General features: G+C 42.2%; 1 protein-coding gene across 1 annotated transcript; it reads right to left on the bottom strand.

Annotated features, from left to right (window-relative positions):
• Window positions 1–225: 225 nt before the first annotated feature.
• On the bottom strand, window positions 226–15,779 carry LOC106087715 (nuclear pore complex protein Nup214). The gene is made up of 11 exons (XM_013252854.2): window positions 15,586–15,779; window positions 15,363–15,501; window positions 15,113–15,297; window positions 14,017–15,054; window positions 12,660–12,939; window positions 12,313–12,596; window positions 12,066–12,247; window positions 11,631–11,990; window positions 2,370–3,686; window positions 384–2,282; window positions 226–305 (listed from the first exon to the last, which is right to left on the bottom strand). The coding sequence occupies exons 1-11, from the start codon at window positions 15,619–15,621 to the stop codon at window positions 281–283; spliced, it is 5,745 nt and encodes a 1,914-aa protein (XP_013108308.2). The 5' UTR covers window positions 15,622–15,779; the 3' UTR covers window positions 226–280.
• Window positions 15,780–16,125: the final 346 nt, after the last annotated feature.

The raw sequence follows: 16,125 nt of genomic DNA, 5'->3' as shown, positions 1-16,125 counted from the left end.
TCACTCCTACTCCCGCGTCCCGGTGAACCAAGTCTTGCAAACACACCTCGAGGGCATCACATTTCGGTAACCTAAGTAGCCAGCGTAGTGGCCAGTATCTGATAGACCCAGGGGCGCACAACCGGCCCTGGAGTTTTTAAACCCCTCTCAGACCCCAATCACGACCAGGACGGACCCTGGCTTCCTTGAGCATATTATTCATTTTTCCATGAAATTTGTAACGATTTTTATTTTTTATTTTGAAATAAAATTAAATACTTTACACTTAACATCTAACAGACTAACGATAACTCATGAAGGATGAACTGCAATGAAAGAGAGAAAAAAAAAGAGAATCCACCAAGTTAACAACACAATGTCTACTAAGGCAAAACAATACTTACCCGCCAAAAGCAGGCTTCTGTTGGTTAGGTGGCTGCGTCGATTGAGCCAAATTTCCAAATGACAAACCAGTATCAGTTGAGCCCAAAGTTTCGAAAATATTTCCCTTGGGTGCTTGGGCAGCTGCGGGATTTGCAACACCTCCAAAACCAACACTGCCAGCAGGTGATGTGGCCGCAAATGATCCAAAACCTTTAGGACTGCCAAATGTAGGTGCTCCACCGAATGTGGGTTGAGCACCAAAAGCGGGAGGACTGCCAAATGTGGGGGGACCACCAAAAACTGGCTTTGCAAAGGCCGACTGTTGTTGAGGGGAGCCAAAAGCATTTGCCGCAGGTGCTGCTCCAAAACCTCCACTTGGTGAACCAAAGGCGGGGGCATTGGAAGGCTGTGAGAAAGAACCAAAACCTGATGATGCTGTTGTGGAACCAAAGGCGGGGGCCGTAGATGCCCCACCAAAGATAGAGCCCCCCGAGGAGGAGTTGTTTGTAGTGGCTCCCCCAAAAATGGATCCACCAGCTGGGGCACCAAAAGGACTGGTAGAACTTTGATTGGTGGTACCGCCACCAAATATACTGCCGGCGGATTGGGGGGAAGCTGCAGTTTGACCAAAGGAACTTTTGCCAAATATGGAGCCACCACTTGAGGGTGACTGTTGAGTGGGCGAGCCAAATATATTGCCTCCCTCGGCGGGCTTGGTAGCTGCAGCACCTCCAAATATGGAGCCTGCAGTGTTGGCGTTAGCCGGTGCCCCAAAGGGACTGGTGGGTGCAGCAGCAGCACCACCACCACCGCCAAAGATAGAGCCACCACTAGCTGCAGTGCCAAATCCGGTGTTTGTTGCTGCCCCACCACCGAAAATATTTCCCGCTGGCGGCTTTGTGGCGGCAGCAGCTGCTGCAAACAGTCCCGTAGCCGGCGGTGATGCTGCCCCTGCGACACTGCCAAATACCGATTGGTCTGGTTTGGGTATACCTCCAAATATGCTACCACCTGTGGGGGCTGCTGGACTTGCTGTTGTATTTGATCCAAATATGGAACCTGTGTTGGGTGTGCCTGCTGCAGCTGCCATTGCTGGGGCAGTGGAGCCAAACAAAGATGGTCCTGAAGAGGCTGCCGCTGCCGCGCCTCCAAATATATTTGTGGTTGTGCTTGTGGAGGTAGCAGATGTTGAAGTAGCTGCAGCAGCTTGAGCAAATATCGAGGTTGCCGTTCCGGCACCACTGAAAACATTGCCAGAAGCTGTGGTTGCAGTTGGTGTAGATGACATTGAGCCAAAGATGGTCGAAGCATTTGTGGCAGTGGTGGGGGTTGCCACAGAGCCGAAAGAGAAAGCGGAAGTTGTTGTTGTGGTGGCAGAAGTAGTGGCAGCAGTTGCTGTCATGGCTGTTGTAGTAGTAGCAGGGGCTGCAGCAGCAGTTGCAGTTGTAGTAGAAGAAATAGTTTCTGTGGTCGAGGAGGGTTTTCCAAAAACATTTGCCGTTGTTGTGGAACCAAATGCTGGAGTTGCTGCTGTGGTAGCTGAGACCGAAAATGGTGTAGTCTCATCTCCTCCAGCCTTACCACCGGTGATGAAGGGGAAAGGTGTTGTAGCTGGAGCTGTGGATGTGGTTGTCCCAAAGCCAGAGAATATATTACCAGGCGTCTTGTTTGCCTCACTCGTTTCCTTGGTATTTGGCTTGCATATGTTCAACGTACCGAATAGGGAATCAGCCGTATCCGTGGTGGTGGCAGACGAGGTAGTTGTAGAAGGTTTTGGTGCTGCCATTGTTGCTGCACTTGCTATACCCGATGAGGTTATGGTAACATTTGGAGGAGCCGTACTACTAGGAGTAGTTGTAGCAGTTGACGCAATGGGTTTGGAGGTTGCTCCGCTTATACTCATGCCGCCAAAACTAAAGCTTAATAAAAAAAGAAAAAAAATAATAATGTGAGGTGAATATAAACTGGACATAGAACCTTTAGAAAGATTTATGTTCTGTTCTTACCTTCCCGTGGTTGTGGTGCCAGCGGTGGAAAGGCCTTTGGTTTGCCCTTCAGCTGAAGTTTTTGTTTCATTCGATTTTGTGGCTTCCGCTGCTGTTGCTGCCGTTGCTTCATTCTGTGCTTTTGTGGTGACCAAGGGAGTGGTGTTAGCGGTTTTTGTTGTCGTTGTGGTTGCTGCTGCTGCTGCAGTTGAAGCGCTATTGAAACTAAATGTTGTAGAAGCATTTCCAAAGGGTGCTGCCGACGATGTTGCCAAGGAGGCAAAGGGAGTGGTCGAGCCAAATAATGAAGAAGAAAATATGCCACCTCCAGAGGAGGAAGATACCACTGGTGAAGCACCACCAATGGCACTGGAAGTCTTTCCCAGCGTGCCAAAACCTCCAAAGGATGTTGTAGTAGTTGTTGCTGCAGGTTCAGAGCTGGCCGCTGTTTCAGCAGCAGCAGCTGCAACTCCACCAAAACTAAAGGTTTTGGAGGCTTCTTCTTTCTTTTTAATATCCTTCTCTGCAGTAGTACCAATCGCTCCCAAGGCAGCAAATCCTTGATTTGTTGTGCTTGCTTCATTGGTGTTGTTGGCGATGTTAAAGGTTTTATTGCCCAAATTGGCCAGAGGAGCTTTGGCATCATTGCCTCCTATAACTTTGGCTGAAAAGGAAATGGGCATTGTGGCTTGTGTTGGTTGATTTTCCTTGCCTTCTACATTGGATGTGTTTGGTTTGCTTTGGCCAAAAGTAAGGTTGCTTGAACCACCAAACGCTGCAAAGGAGGCGGAAGAGGGTGCCACAAATTTCGTGGAATCATCTAATTTGGCACTTGAAATTGAAGTTGAAGTTTTCACAAATGAACTCTGTTGATTGCCAAATGAAAGGGCACTTGGTGCCCCTGTAGTGGGTGTTATAAAAGATGCCGGCTGACTGGTAGTTGGCAACATGGGAGGTTTCGAGGCCGTGGGCTTGGCCAAAAAGGTTTGTTGCGGCTGTTGTGCTGCTGTTTGTATGTTGGGTAATTGTTGAGATGGCATTGATGGCTTGGAAATGGAAAATTGACTTTGTTGATGGTGCTGTTGCTGCTTCTGCACTTGTTTTTCCTTCACCATTTCCTTTTGCTTTCGCTCGGTTTTTAGTTTGGTTTCTAAAATCACTTCCGACTTTAAGCCAATGCGTTCCGGCCTCTTAGGTTTGATTATGGTTATCTGCTGTTGTTGCCTCGTAAAGTTACGTATGGCATTCATTTTATTCTCCGAAAGTTTGGCATGTGTTTGGGAAACCACTTGGGAAAGGCTCATGGAAAGTATGGAATCGGCCAAAGATTCCATGGTGCTAGAATGAAAGAGCAAATAAAAAAACAAAACCAAAATTGAAGTATCTAGCGAACATGCATGGCGACCAAGCCAACTCGCTGGCCAATAAAACCGAGTCTTGAATGATTGATTCGGAACCTATAATTTCTGTACACGTTCACACTAAGGGCGCAGTCAGTATGACTGGCGACTACAAGGCAAATTTCGTCAAGCAAATCCATCCTTAGGAACTCATTGTAGCTGAAGTTCCATAAGACCGGGCCTAGGTTGAACCCCTGAGCTTTTCCTGGCGTTACCTGTACTATTTTTTGTTCCAGAACTCGTGTCATAGATGGGAGTTCTATCTTTTAGATAGACTTTTATCACTTTTAGAAGCTAGCTCAGTATTTTAATTTTCATGATGTAGTGTTTATTGACATTTGTCTTAAATCTCTGGATGTCATAGTGGATGGGAAAAACATTAGCCAGAATCCAGTCGATTCCACATACGAACGGTTCGGACGAAATAAGAATTCTTTATATCCGCTGGCCAATCAATTGCCAACGAGTGTGAGTTCCTGGAATGTCTAGTATCTCTGATAAACATCCTTACATCAGAAATAAGAAGACGAATATCAGACGAACACACACCATGAAAGTACCGATAGAACAGCGCCAAACAACCCACATTGCGACGATGTTCAAGGGAGGCAATAGAGTTGGGTAACCCACTGTCACCAATCAACGCCATCGCTCGCTTCTGTACACGGTTTAGTAGCTCTAGGGATGATTTTGAAGCTCCAGCCCAAAGATGTGAGTTGTACTCCATTTTCGGCCTTATAAAAGTGGTATAGGCGTTAAGAAGATCAGAAGTAATTCTTACACCGTTTAAGGAAGCCTAAGCACTTGAATACTTTTTTCGACACTTCAAATACATGTTTGGCCCAGTGGACATCACTTTGTATTTTCATGCCCAGAACATTAAGAGCTTCTGATTGCGCATCATCTATACCGTTGATAGACAAAGATGATCGTCATGGGTCAGCGAATCGTTTGTGTGACAGTACTGAGTTGGACATTAAAATCTACTCGATTCAGTCGACCCCACTCAGAAATTGCTAGCAAATCCTGGCAGAGTGTGTCGTCCATAATCCGCCTCATCTCTCAAAAACTAGGCCTAAATGAGTAGATCGGATTCGTTGTCTGAATTAACAGATCGTTGATGAAAATAAGAAAAAGAGAAGGAGAAAGGACAGAGCTCTGGGGTATACCTGCGGTCCATTAATGCCCATTGGATGAGAACCCATCTATAACGACTCGTAAAGTACGATCTCTGAGAAAGCACGAAATAAATCGAATAAAGCCATTACCGACACCTCAAGCGACAAGCTCAAATACCTTAGAGATATCCAGAGCCACAACCTTACTCTCACCAAACTGGTGGATTGAGCAACTCCCAACGTTCCGACAGAAATTCCATAAGGTCGCCCGTACATCAATTTCTACGGAACCCATACGGTTGGTCGCTAAGAAGGCCATTAGACTCTAAATACCTCACAAGATGGTGTTTAACCACCACAACCTTAGAGAGAGCGGAGCATATTGCAATTGGCCGGTAATTCGTAGGGTTGTTCGCCTCACCCTTCTTGGGTATTGGCTGAACGTTCGCAACCTTCCAACGGTGGAAAAGGTTGCGTAATGGATGAGCAAGTGTCTAAGAACACTTGCGCAAGACAAGTGTTGATATGCAATCCGGGCCCGGGGATTTTTTTCCGTTTAGGTTCTCAAGAACCCTTTTAACTTCATGAGTTCGAAAAAATATCTGGGAAATTTGCATTTGCGATTAAGGGGAGTGGTTGATTGCTATCTGGCAGGAAAGAGTTCCCTGCAAATATATCAGCCAACAGGTTAGCCGTATCAACGGGGTCAGTGAACGTTTGATCATCCTTAATAAGAGTTGGGATAGATGAAGAACTACCCCTTACTCTTTTCACAAACGACCAAAAGTCCTTATTTCATCGTGTAGAAGCAAGAACCTTAGTACGTGGGCGCTGTTCGTAAAGAAATTTTTCGCGCCAGTTCCTGAATGCCACCTACACTTTGGAAATTCATCCGATCATATCAATAACTTGCTTTCTGTTATAAATAGCGGCATTGTTAGTTCAAATATTGTCAAGAGAAGGGAAAAGTTATTAAATGAGAAATTTACCTCCTTTTCCTCCTAAAGATACGTAAAATGGTTTATTTGACCCATTATGACAATATGGGACTCAAATGAAAGGTATTTGAGAGTAGAAAACGAATTTGATATCCAATTTTAGAGCCAAGTGCTTTGGGGTACGCCATAAAGCACCCCCTAAACTGAACTTCATTTCCGTTGGGAATAAAGAACGATTTTGATATATTTTTTCAGTGCAAAGTGCCGGTGGCCGCCCCAGCCCCAAAACACCCTCCAAACCTTTCATATTTACCGGCCATGGCAATATAGGGCCCAAATTAAAGGTATTAGGAAGTGCAACACGAATTTAATATCCATATTTGAGTCGAAATGGCTGAGGTGCCATTCCTCCCCTAACGAGAACATTACCCTAAAGAACAACATTATCACCAGGAACCGAGAAGGGGCAAATTCTCACACATCAATGAGTGCTTTCCCATTCAAGATTAAACTTAACGATAAGGGACCTTTTTTTATAGCCGAGTCCGAACGGCGTCCCGCAGTGCAACGCATCTTCGGGGCAAATTTTTTAAATGACCATGCATGGCATTGTGCCTCGCAAATGTCGTCAACATTAAGAGGGGATAAACACCGCTTTGTCCGATGTTCTCGCCAGGATTCGAACGCGTTCAGCGAAGTTGAGGGCGAAGTGTCCCCACCCTAAGAAGATTTTAGAGAGTTAAGGAAGGCGCAACAGAGCAATATGCATTAATTTAAAATACAAGTTTCTTTGTAGTTAATCCAACTATTTCATCAATGAATATAGACGGAAAAAGTACCTTAAGTAACCTTAGGAAGTTGTCCAAGATGAAATACTAGAAACAGTCGTTAATGTTGTCATCAACGAAAACGCGGAAGGCTCCGTCTTCTACTGAGTCGTCAGCGAAAATGTATATGACTTTGTCTCCTACTGTGTCTTTGATGAAAATGTAAAAGACTCTGTGTCTTACAGTGTCATCGACGAAACTGTATAAGACTGCGTCTCCAACTGTATCACTGACGGCAAAATGGGCGATAGCAATATTGTCGTCAAGGACATGATCGTTCACATTGTCGCTTGGAATGTCATGCTGGAGTTTTGCGACATTTGTGTGAAAATGTCAACGATTTTGGTTTTGTGTCCACAATAAGTCTTCAAGGTCGTGCACGATTCGTTGATGACGTCCTGTAGACAAACACTACTGGGAAAGAATGAAAAAAACATGCATATTTTACATTACAACAATGCGCAACATGACAACATGTACAGTTTGATCTCTGCGTCATTCATTCTACGCAAAATCTTGAAGCTATTGGTTGTTTGTAACTTTGCAGTGAGGTGAAAAGTGTAAAAAGCAAGTAATATAGTGTTTGTGATGTATAAAAAAGTTTTCCAAAATGAAATAAACGTAAGGATACGCGATATTTCATTTAAATGCCATAATTTTAGAACTAATTATAACATTTTTAGTATCATCCCAGACCGGCAATCGCCCGTACGAGGAATTGAAGCGCAAGAACTTAGTATTTAATTTGCAAAGTGAAGCCATTGATAGACCAAAAAAATTTACACAAAAAAGGTAACCGTGAAGCAATATTTTTTTTTCAACTGTGGAACACTTGTGTCCATGTACAGCCTCAGGTTTATGTATCGGAACGATACAGCCTTCCCAGAGGCTGGTCAAGAATCGCTACCCCCCTCCACATGCAAGTGTGACTACAACAACAGCAACACTGTAATTAGATTTACGTATAAATTTCATCTCAATAAAGTTAACTAAATATCCAAGCTTTTGGTTTCATTTTTTCCTTTTTAAAGATGTAATGAAAACATTTTCAAACAGTAGAACAAGGTTTCATGAATATAATAAATATTATTATAAATTTTATGAAATTTTTTCTTAAATGTTATGAAAATATTCATAAATGTTTTGAAAGTTTTCATAAATGGTATGAAAACTTTTCATAATAAATATGTTTGATTTTCATAAATAAAGGATGATTTTTTTGAGGTTAGGATTTTCATGCATTAGTATTTGACAGATCACGTGGGATTTCAGACATGGTGTCAAAGAGAAAGATGCTCAGTATGCTTTGACATTTCATCATGAATAGACTTACTAACGAGCAGCGCTTGCAAATCATTGAATTTTATTACCAAAATCAGTGTTCGGTTCGAAATGTGTTCATTCACCGTTCAGCGATGAGGATCATTTCTGGTTGAATGGCTACGTAAATAAGCAAAATTGCCGCATTTGGAGTGAAGAGCAACCAGAAGCCGTTCAAGAACTGCCCATGCATCCCGAAAAATGCACTGTTTGGTGTGGTTTGTACGCTGGTGGAATCATTGGACCGTATTTTTTCAAAGATGCTGTTGGACGCAACGTTACGGTGAATGAACACATTTCGAACCGAACACTGATTTTGGTAATAAAATTCAATGATTTGCAAGCGTTGCTCGTTAGTAAGTCTATTCATGATGAAATGTCAAAGCATACTGAGCATCTTTCTCTTTGACACCATGTCTGAAATCCCACGTGATCTGTCAAATACTAATGCATGAAAATCCTAACCTCAAAAAAATCACCCTTTATTATGACATGTTTCATTGAATTGATATTTATGAAACGTCTTTCATAAAAGTTATGAAAAGTTTCATTGGGATGTATTTAAAAATTTTTTTTTTCATTAATATTATGACAAAATCGTTAATATCATGAACATTTTTCTTTCTGTGTAACATTCCATGTCGTTTAAAATTTTCAAATTCCTTGGATCAAACTTTGAATTTAGATCATTTTTATACCCTCCACCATAAGATGGGGGGTATACTAATTTCGTCATTCTGATTGTAACTACTCGAAATATTCGTATGAGACCCCATAAAGTATATATATCCTTGATCGTCGTGAAATTTTATGTCGATCTAGCCATGTCCGTCCGTCCGTCTGTCTGTCGAAAGCACGCTAACTTCCGAAGGAGTAAAGCTAGCCGCTTGAAATTTTGCACAAATACTTCTTATTAGTGTAGGTCGGTTGGTATTGTAAATGGGCCATATCGGTCCATGTTTTGATATAGCTGCCATATAAACCGATCTTGGGTCTTGACTTCTTGAGCCTCTAGAGTGCGCAATTCTTATCCGATTGGAATGAAATTTTGCACGACGTGTTTTGTTATGATATCCAACAACTGTGCCAAGTATGGTTCAAATCGGTTCATAACCTGATATAGCTGCCATATAAACCGATCTGGGGTCTTGACTTCTTGAGCCTCTAGAGTGCGCAATTCTTATCCGATTAGAATGAAATTTCGCACGACGTGTTTTGTTGTTATATCCAACAACTGTGCCAAGTATGGTTTCTTGACCCTAGAGATCGCAATTATTATCCGATATGCCATAAATTGGAATGGAATTTCGCACGACGTGTTTTGTTATTATATCCAACAACTGTGTCAAGTATAGTTCAAATCGGTCCATAACCTGATATAGCTGCCATATAAACCGATCTTGGGTCTTGAGCCTCTAGCGTGCGCAATTCTTATCCGACCAGAATGAAATTTTGCACGACGTGTTTTGTTATGATACCCAACAACTGTGCCAAGTACGGTTTCTTGACCCTAGAGGTCGCAATTATTATCCGATATGCCATAAATTTTGTACGATGGATCCTCTCATGACCATCAACAAACGTGTTTATTATGGGCTGAATCGGTCTATAGCCCGATACAGATCCCATATAAATCGTTCTCTCTATTTTACTTCGTAAGCCCCAATGGGCGCAATTCTTATACGAATTGGCTGAAATTTTACACAGGTCTCCAACATATAATTTAATTGTGGTCCGAACCGGAGCAACTCTTTTCTTATATCCTTTTTTGCCTAAGAAGAGATGCCGGGAAAAGAACTCGACAAATGCGATCCATGGTGGAGGGTATATAAGATTCGGCCCGGCCGAACTTAGCACGCTTTTATTTGTTAGTTTTTTTTTATTCCCTGTTTTTCTTTTGGTTTCACCACAACTCGTTTTGGCACATCTGCCAACTCCACATTTACTCATTTGATAGATTGAGCATATGTCATATTCTGTTGTTGTTTAATTCTCTCAGAGCTTTCATAATTTCATTGCACATTTCCGTCCGTCTGTCTGTTGAAATCACGCTACAGTCTTTAAAAATAGAGATATTCAGCTCAAACTTTGCACAAGATGGACTATATCTTGATATAGCCCCCATATAGACCGATTTGTCGTTTTAAGGTCTTAGGCCAATAAAAGGCGCATTTATTGTCCGATTTCTCCGAAATTTGGGACAGTGAGTTGCGTTAGGCCCTACAACATCCTTCTTCAATTTGGCCCAGATCGATCCAGGTTTGGATATAGCTGCCATATAGACCGAACTCTCGATTTAAGGTCTTAGGCCAATAAAAGGCTCATTTATTGTCCGATGTCACCGAAATTTGGGACAGTGAGTTGTGTTCGACATCCTTCTTGAATTTGGCTCGTTTGGTCAAGATTTGGATATAGGTGGCTGTAGACCGATCTCTCTATTTAAGGTCTTAGGGTCACAAAAGCGCATTTATTGTCCGATTTCTCCGAAATTTGGGACAGTTGTATTTGGCTTTTCGACATATTTCTGCAATTTAGCCCAGATCAGTTCAGATTTGGATATAGCTGTCATATAGACCGATCTCTAGATTTATGGTTTTGGACCCATAAAAGGCGCATTTATTGTCCGATATCGTCAAAATTTGGGACACTGAGTAGTGTTAGGCCCTTCAATTTGGCCCAGATCGGTCCAGATTTGAATATAGCTGCCATTTAAACCGATCTCTCGATTTAAGGTCCTTGGGCCCAAAAAATGCGCATTTATTGTGGGATTTCGCCGACATTTGGGACAGTGAGTTGTGTTAGGCTTTTCAACATCCATGTCGTATACAGTTCAGATAGGTCTATATTTGGATATAGCTACCAAAAAGACCAATATGGGGGCATAAATTATGCATTTTTCACCGGATTATGACGAAAGGTGGTTTACATATATACCCGAGGTGGTGGGTATCCAAAGTCCGGCCCGGCCGAACTTAACGCCTTTTTACTAGTTTATTCTCTCTTCGTACCACTTTTCAATATCTTCCAAAATCACGCAGGCAATGTAAGATTTTATTGGCTACCTGACAATTTGCTGCATAAGCGTCTTTACCAGACACTTTCGCACACACACCACTACATCTTATTCCTGTCCCTCCTCAGTGGTAACGGCCACTAGTTCCAAACCTGTTTACTCACTAGCCACAAAGTAATCAGGATAAGTTTCACTTTTGTTTACTTTCCACTTGACGCTGGAACTTGTACTTCTGCTCAATCCCATAGAAGCTGGTTGTACGTACCGGATTGGTCCGATGGAGTCTTTCATTGGCAAGGGCTGCCGCCTCAGTGCACAACACACTGCTAGAACAACAACAACTAGTACTTCTGCTAATTCCAACAAACTAGTTCAGTAATTGATTTGATTTGATTGAGGCCATCTACGCACAGAGGTTAGCATGTCCGACTATGAGGCTGTACGTCTGATGGCGGCATTTGTGAGTTATAAAGCATATAAAAACTTATCTTGAAAGAGGTTTCGCCCTGCGGCCCGCCATTCAAAATTGGCTATAAAACGGCGTTCCCTGCCCCTTACTCAAATTTGATGTCAATGTGTTTTAAATGAAATGATCAACTGATAAATCTCCCCCTACTCTATACAAAAAAAAAAAATAATCAATACATTTCTTTTTCCCCAACTTACTTTTGGTTTTTGGTCAAAGCTCCCACGGCCATAGTTGTTACGGCATCTGTATCATCGGCTGGCTTATAATTCAGACCCTTTTGTTTCAATTTACTTTTAATGTGATTCATTTTGGTACGTTGCCGCGACAACATATCTTTCAATTTGGACATGCGTTGATAGATGCCATCCAAACAGGGTATATGCATTTGATTTTTGGTATTACGACGAACAATATCCTGATACTGGGTCCATTGGGCATCTATCAATTGATTGACTTGATTCAACTGTGTTTGATTAGTGGCCAAATAGGCCTGCAATTTTGCCAATTGACGTCGGCTGGTGGGATCTGTAGTACAGGCTGTGGTCAATCGAGAAAGACTGTAAGAAAAAAAAAAAAGCACCAACATACAGAATTTGTAGCAATTATGGATTTTAGAGCGGTAGTGTATCTACTTGGGATTATTGAACATATCCAATTTCGTTCGACATTCTGCCAGCATAGCATATGACTCATTCATGGAATGCCTTAAACTTTGTACATCCTGTTCAAATTCGTGATCATCGGCTTGTTCTATTATCTCTTGAAGATCATTTAGGTGTTTGGTATAGGATTTTATTTCCTCTGGAGAGCCAATCTGAAAAATGGAATAAAAAAAATCAAAAACCTATTCCTAAATATGGTCTAATAAGAATGACTTACATTGTCTATCAGCTTTTTAGATTGCTGCTGTATGTGTCTAATTTCCGTTTCGAAGGCCTCAATTTGTATGGCAATCATTTGTTTAACCAATTCATCGATTTCTCCTGCATTCATATTAAGTTGAGGTGCAATTGCGGCCGACTTTGTTGGTTGCACTACAGCAGGGGGTTTAAAAGTTGGTGGCACCGTGTATAAGGGTTTATTGGCGTCAGTATTTTTAGGAGCATTAGAGGCTGACATTGCAGCAGTTGTAGTGGCAGCTGCTGCTTTTTCCGTATCTTTGACTAAAAAAAGTTTATTTTTTGTTAAATTTACAATGACGGGTATATCAACTTTTTTTTGCATACCTCCAAAATTTTGATTTGTTCCAAATCCTCCAAATGCGGTAGCTGTTGTTTGTGCTCCAAATGCAGTAGCTGTTGTTTGTGCTCCAAAACCTGTAGGTGCTGTTGACTGAGCCGCTAGGCTGGAACCACCCAATCCAAAACCTATTCCAGGTTTATTTGCTATAGAGGCTGCTGAAGTTGGTGGCGGTGCTGCTGCTGCAGCTCCAAAACCAAATCCCATGTTACCAGGTTTTGCTGTACCCGAGGCCAGACCACCAAACATTGGTACAGGTTTGTCTTTCTATGAAATGAAAAAAAGTCTTATTTTTTTTCTAAAGTTGTCAAAATTTGTTTCTATAAAACATTTTTGGAAAATTTCATCCGGTTGGGTTGAATGGCAGGGGAACCAAGGTACAAGAATCAGGCGAACCTGAGAGGAGTTCTCATATGCTAAAGCTTCGTCCGGTGAACTACTTTAGCTTCCTATAGTAATTGAGGGAGGGAGATGTGACGTAGAATTGGAAGAAGTCCCTTGATATGCAACTTCGTTACAAGACGAAAACGAAGGGAAAGAGGCGGACCAAAGAGACGCTTTCATAGGCTTAAGCTCTTGCAGTGAGCTATTTAAAGCTTCTAGAGTAGTCCACAATGATGAGTGAGACTTATACCTGAAAGGAATTCAGGTACGGAAAGAAGTGTTTACCCATAATCCTACGCCTCCTTACCGGCAATGACAAAAAAAGATTCTCGACCGTCTCCAACTCTTTCTCATCATCACAGACGTCAGAAGTCTGCTGTTATCAAACGCGCCACCAGGAATTCCATGGGCAGTAGGAGATCATGATTCCACGTCCTGTTCTGTTCGCATTGTCCTAGCCAGTCTCGACCTCATATGTCCCGAATCCACAGCGTCTTCAACAGCACATGACTGTCTACCGGATAGCTATGAGCACCACACAAGCTGAAACATTGAGGTCCGATATGTGTGGTGTTCATTGCTGTCACGAGAAGCTTAGCTGGGAGCTAGTGGGCACGTACATAGGCTGCGGATAGTGGAATGCTCCTTACAGAGTAGCTGCGTAACGGCAGTCGCGGACAATCAGCGGTATTCGGGCAGAGTGTCTAAGTGAGAGGCCGGGCGGCTACGGATCTTCCACAATTTCTACCGTAATTGTAGAAAGAAAGCGGTCAAACAGTATAACAAGTGAAGGTACGAACGGTCTCTAATACCCGTTGTAAATTGGAGTCTCCGGGGATTTTAAGACGAAGGATGAGAAACCGGCAGAGTGCTAGTTCTTTTTTTTTTAGTCCAGCCCAATGTCTTTGCCTATACAGACAGCAGCTAACCGACATTATGGTAACCTCATATCATACTTACAATTGCCGGCGTTGATGTAACCATACTGGATCCCAATGTAAACGTCATATCTCCCATTCCACCACCAGCTCCCATTCCTATGGCCGTTGCACTTCCACCTGCTGCATTTTCAGGGGGCTTCTGACGATTTTCCACTTCAACACCAGCTGCCATACTTTCATGCAAGGGTCTAAATTGTCCAGACATATCATTGAGTGGTGGTGGTGGCGAACAAACATCTACACAATTAGGTGACAGATTTAAAAAGTTAAACGACACCAAATGACCATGAGTGGAGAGCACATGTATCATGGGCATAACTGGCAATGCCTTTTCACCCATTTTTACTTGATGCGCTGATGATGTGTCGTAAACAAATCCCATGGGAAATGTTTCATCTTTTGATTCGGTCAAAGGCATTTCTATGCGAGCCTCATCCAATAGGGTATATTGAATCCAAGTGGGATTTTCTCCCGACTCTTTGGTGCCCAGTACACCAACTTCGACGCCATTGGCTGAAGACACAAGCAGTAGATTCCAAGGAGCTATGTGATTGAATGTCAACTGTTGTGTGCGAGGTCCCGATGCGCTATAGCAAACATCGTAGTAGTTTATGTACGAGGGACCACCAGCCTTCGGTGCATTAACTATAAACAAAGAAGGGCACATATCCTCGCCTCTTTGTAGAAATATTACAGCAAACTGGAATGTTGACAACCAATGCACTGCAATGCAATCAAATGGTCCCGGATGTACGCCAGGCGGACAAGGTATGGCACGAGCGGGTTGTAAATTAGGTTTGAATTGTTGCAATTTGCCTTCGGCAAAGCCCAGTACTATTTGTTTTCCTTTGGGTGACCAGCAACCTGATTTTACTTGATTTTCTTTACCCAATGTTACTTTGTCATATTGGCCTCCAGAGTTTAGGGTAAACATGGCAACAGAGCCATCGCTTAAAATCAAGGCTATATTATTGGCTATGACTGGGTTCCACAACAACTGTAGGGCGAAAACATAACTCTCAGGAGAGATGGGAACATTGTAAGAGGCATTAATGGACTAAAAATAAAGAAATTGTTAACGAGATTTTATTTCCTTAATATTCGCGTGATCTTACCGTTGTCACAAAACAATCAACTGGGTATATTTGAAGAAATCCCGTGTTGTTCAACATATAGTTGACAGCAAGCATTGAACCATCACAACTGCAGGCCACAGCCTTGGGTTCACCGGACAAGGGTACAACCCGTACTGGAAGATCTTTGGGGGACTTTGCATCCACGGCATCTTTAATTTTTACGACTTTGCAAAAACAAGAAAATACTATTAGCTTACACATTTACAATCGTGTTGTACCTTTTACCCACCTTTTAGTTCTCTTGCATTTGGATTACCGGCAAAAAGCAAACCCTTTGTCGATGACACAGCCAACAAACTAACCAAGCTTTTGGATTCTTTTGTTTCGGGAAACAATGGAAATTTTCCATGTAACTTAAATTGTATATCCTGTTGAATATATGTATGTTTTATTTTTTAGAAATTTTAGTGGGAATGACTGAAGACCGCCTTTTGCAACAATCATTTGTTTACCTGTACATCTACCGAGGATGGTGCATTTTGTGCCATCTTAGCTATTCGAGCTATTAAATTTTAACTTATTTCTAATGTTGTACGTTTGTATTCCTAATTTTTATATTTTTTTGGCCCACAATTAATAAAATGTTGAAATATTGAAGCACTTTAAAGTCCGACGAGCCAAGAAATGTGAGTTGTGAGCGCAAAATAGATGCTTCTTCTCGCAGTCACATTCTCCCCTTTTTCCAAATATCAGTTTTGACAGTTGTTTGTGCGAGCACACGATCTTAGTTCTAGGCTTTTTGCACACACGCACAGTTTTAGGTCACTCACTGGTAAAAGCACAGGAAGAGTTTTTAAGCCACATTGGCAACCATGGTTGAATTAAGAAAGTTGGCTCACTTGCCTAACAACAACGAAATCAACGATACAACCCATGGTGAAACAATGGGTTGGTGATCTCATTTGTAAAACAACCACAAATCATATGGCGCAATCTGCCATCTTGTCATCAAGCTGATCGACGTTTTGTTTTTGGATTGAAAAGGGTGGTCT

This window comes from Stomoxys calcitrans, chromosome 3, assembly GCF_963082655.1.
Source record: "Stomoxys calcitrans chromosome 3, idStoCalc2.1, whole genome shotgun sequence".
NCBI classification, from domain to species: Eukaryota; Metazoa; Arthropoda; class Insecta; order Diptera; family Muscidae; genus Stomoxys; species Stomoxys calcitrans.
Note: the sequence above shows the minus strand (reverse complement) of the source record. Positions and strands in the feature narration are given on the sequence as shown.

Excerpts from the sequence above, each read along its gene's own strand:
- LOC106087715 (XM_013252854.2), bottom strand. The coding sequence starts at position 15,621 with ATGGCACAAAATGCACCATCCTCGGTAGATGTACAG. Across the intron at positions 15,055-15,112 it reads TTGATTGTTTTGTGACAACG|TCCATTAATGCCTCTTACAA; the intron begins GTAAGATCACGC and ends CTTTATTTTTAG. Across the intron at positions 2,283-2,369 it reads GGCACCACAACCACGGGAAG|CTTTAGTTTTGGCGGCATGA; the intron begins GTAAGAACAGAA and ends TTTTTTATTAAG.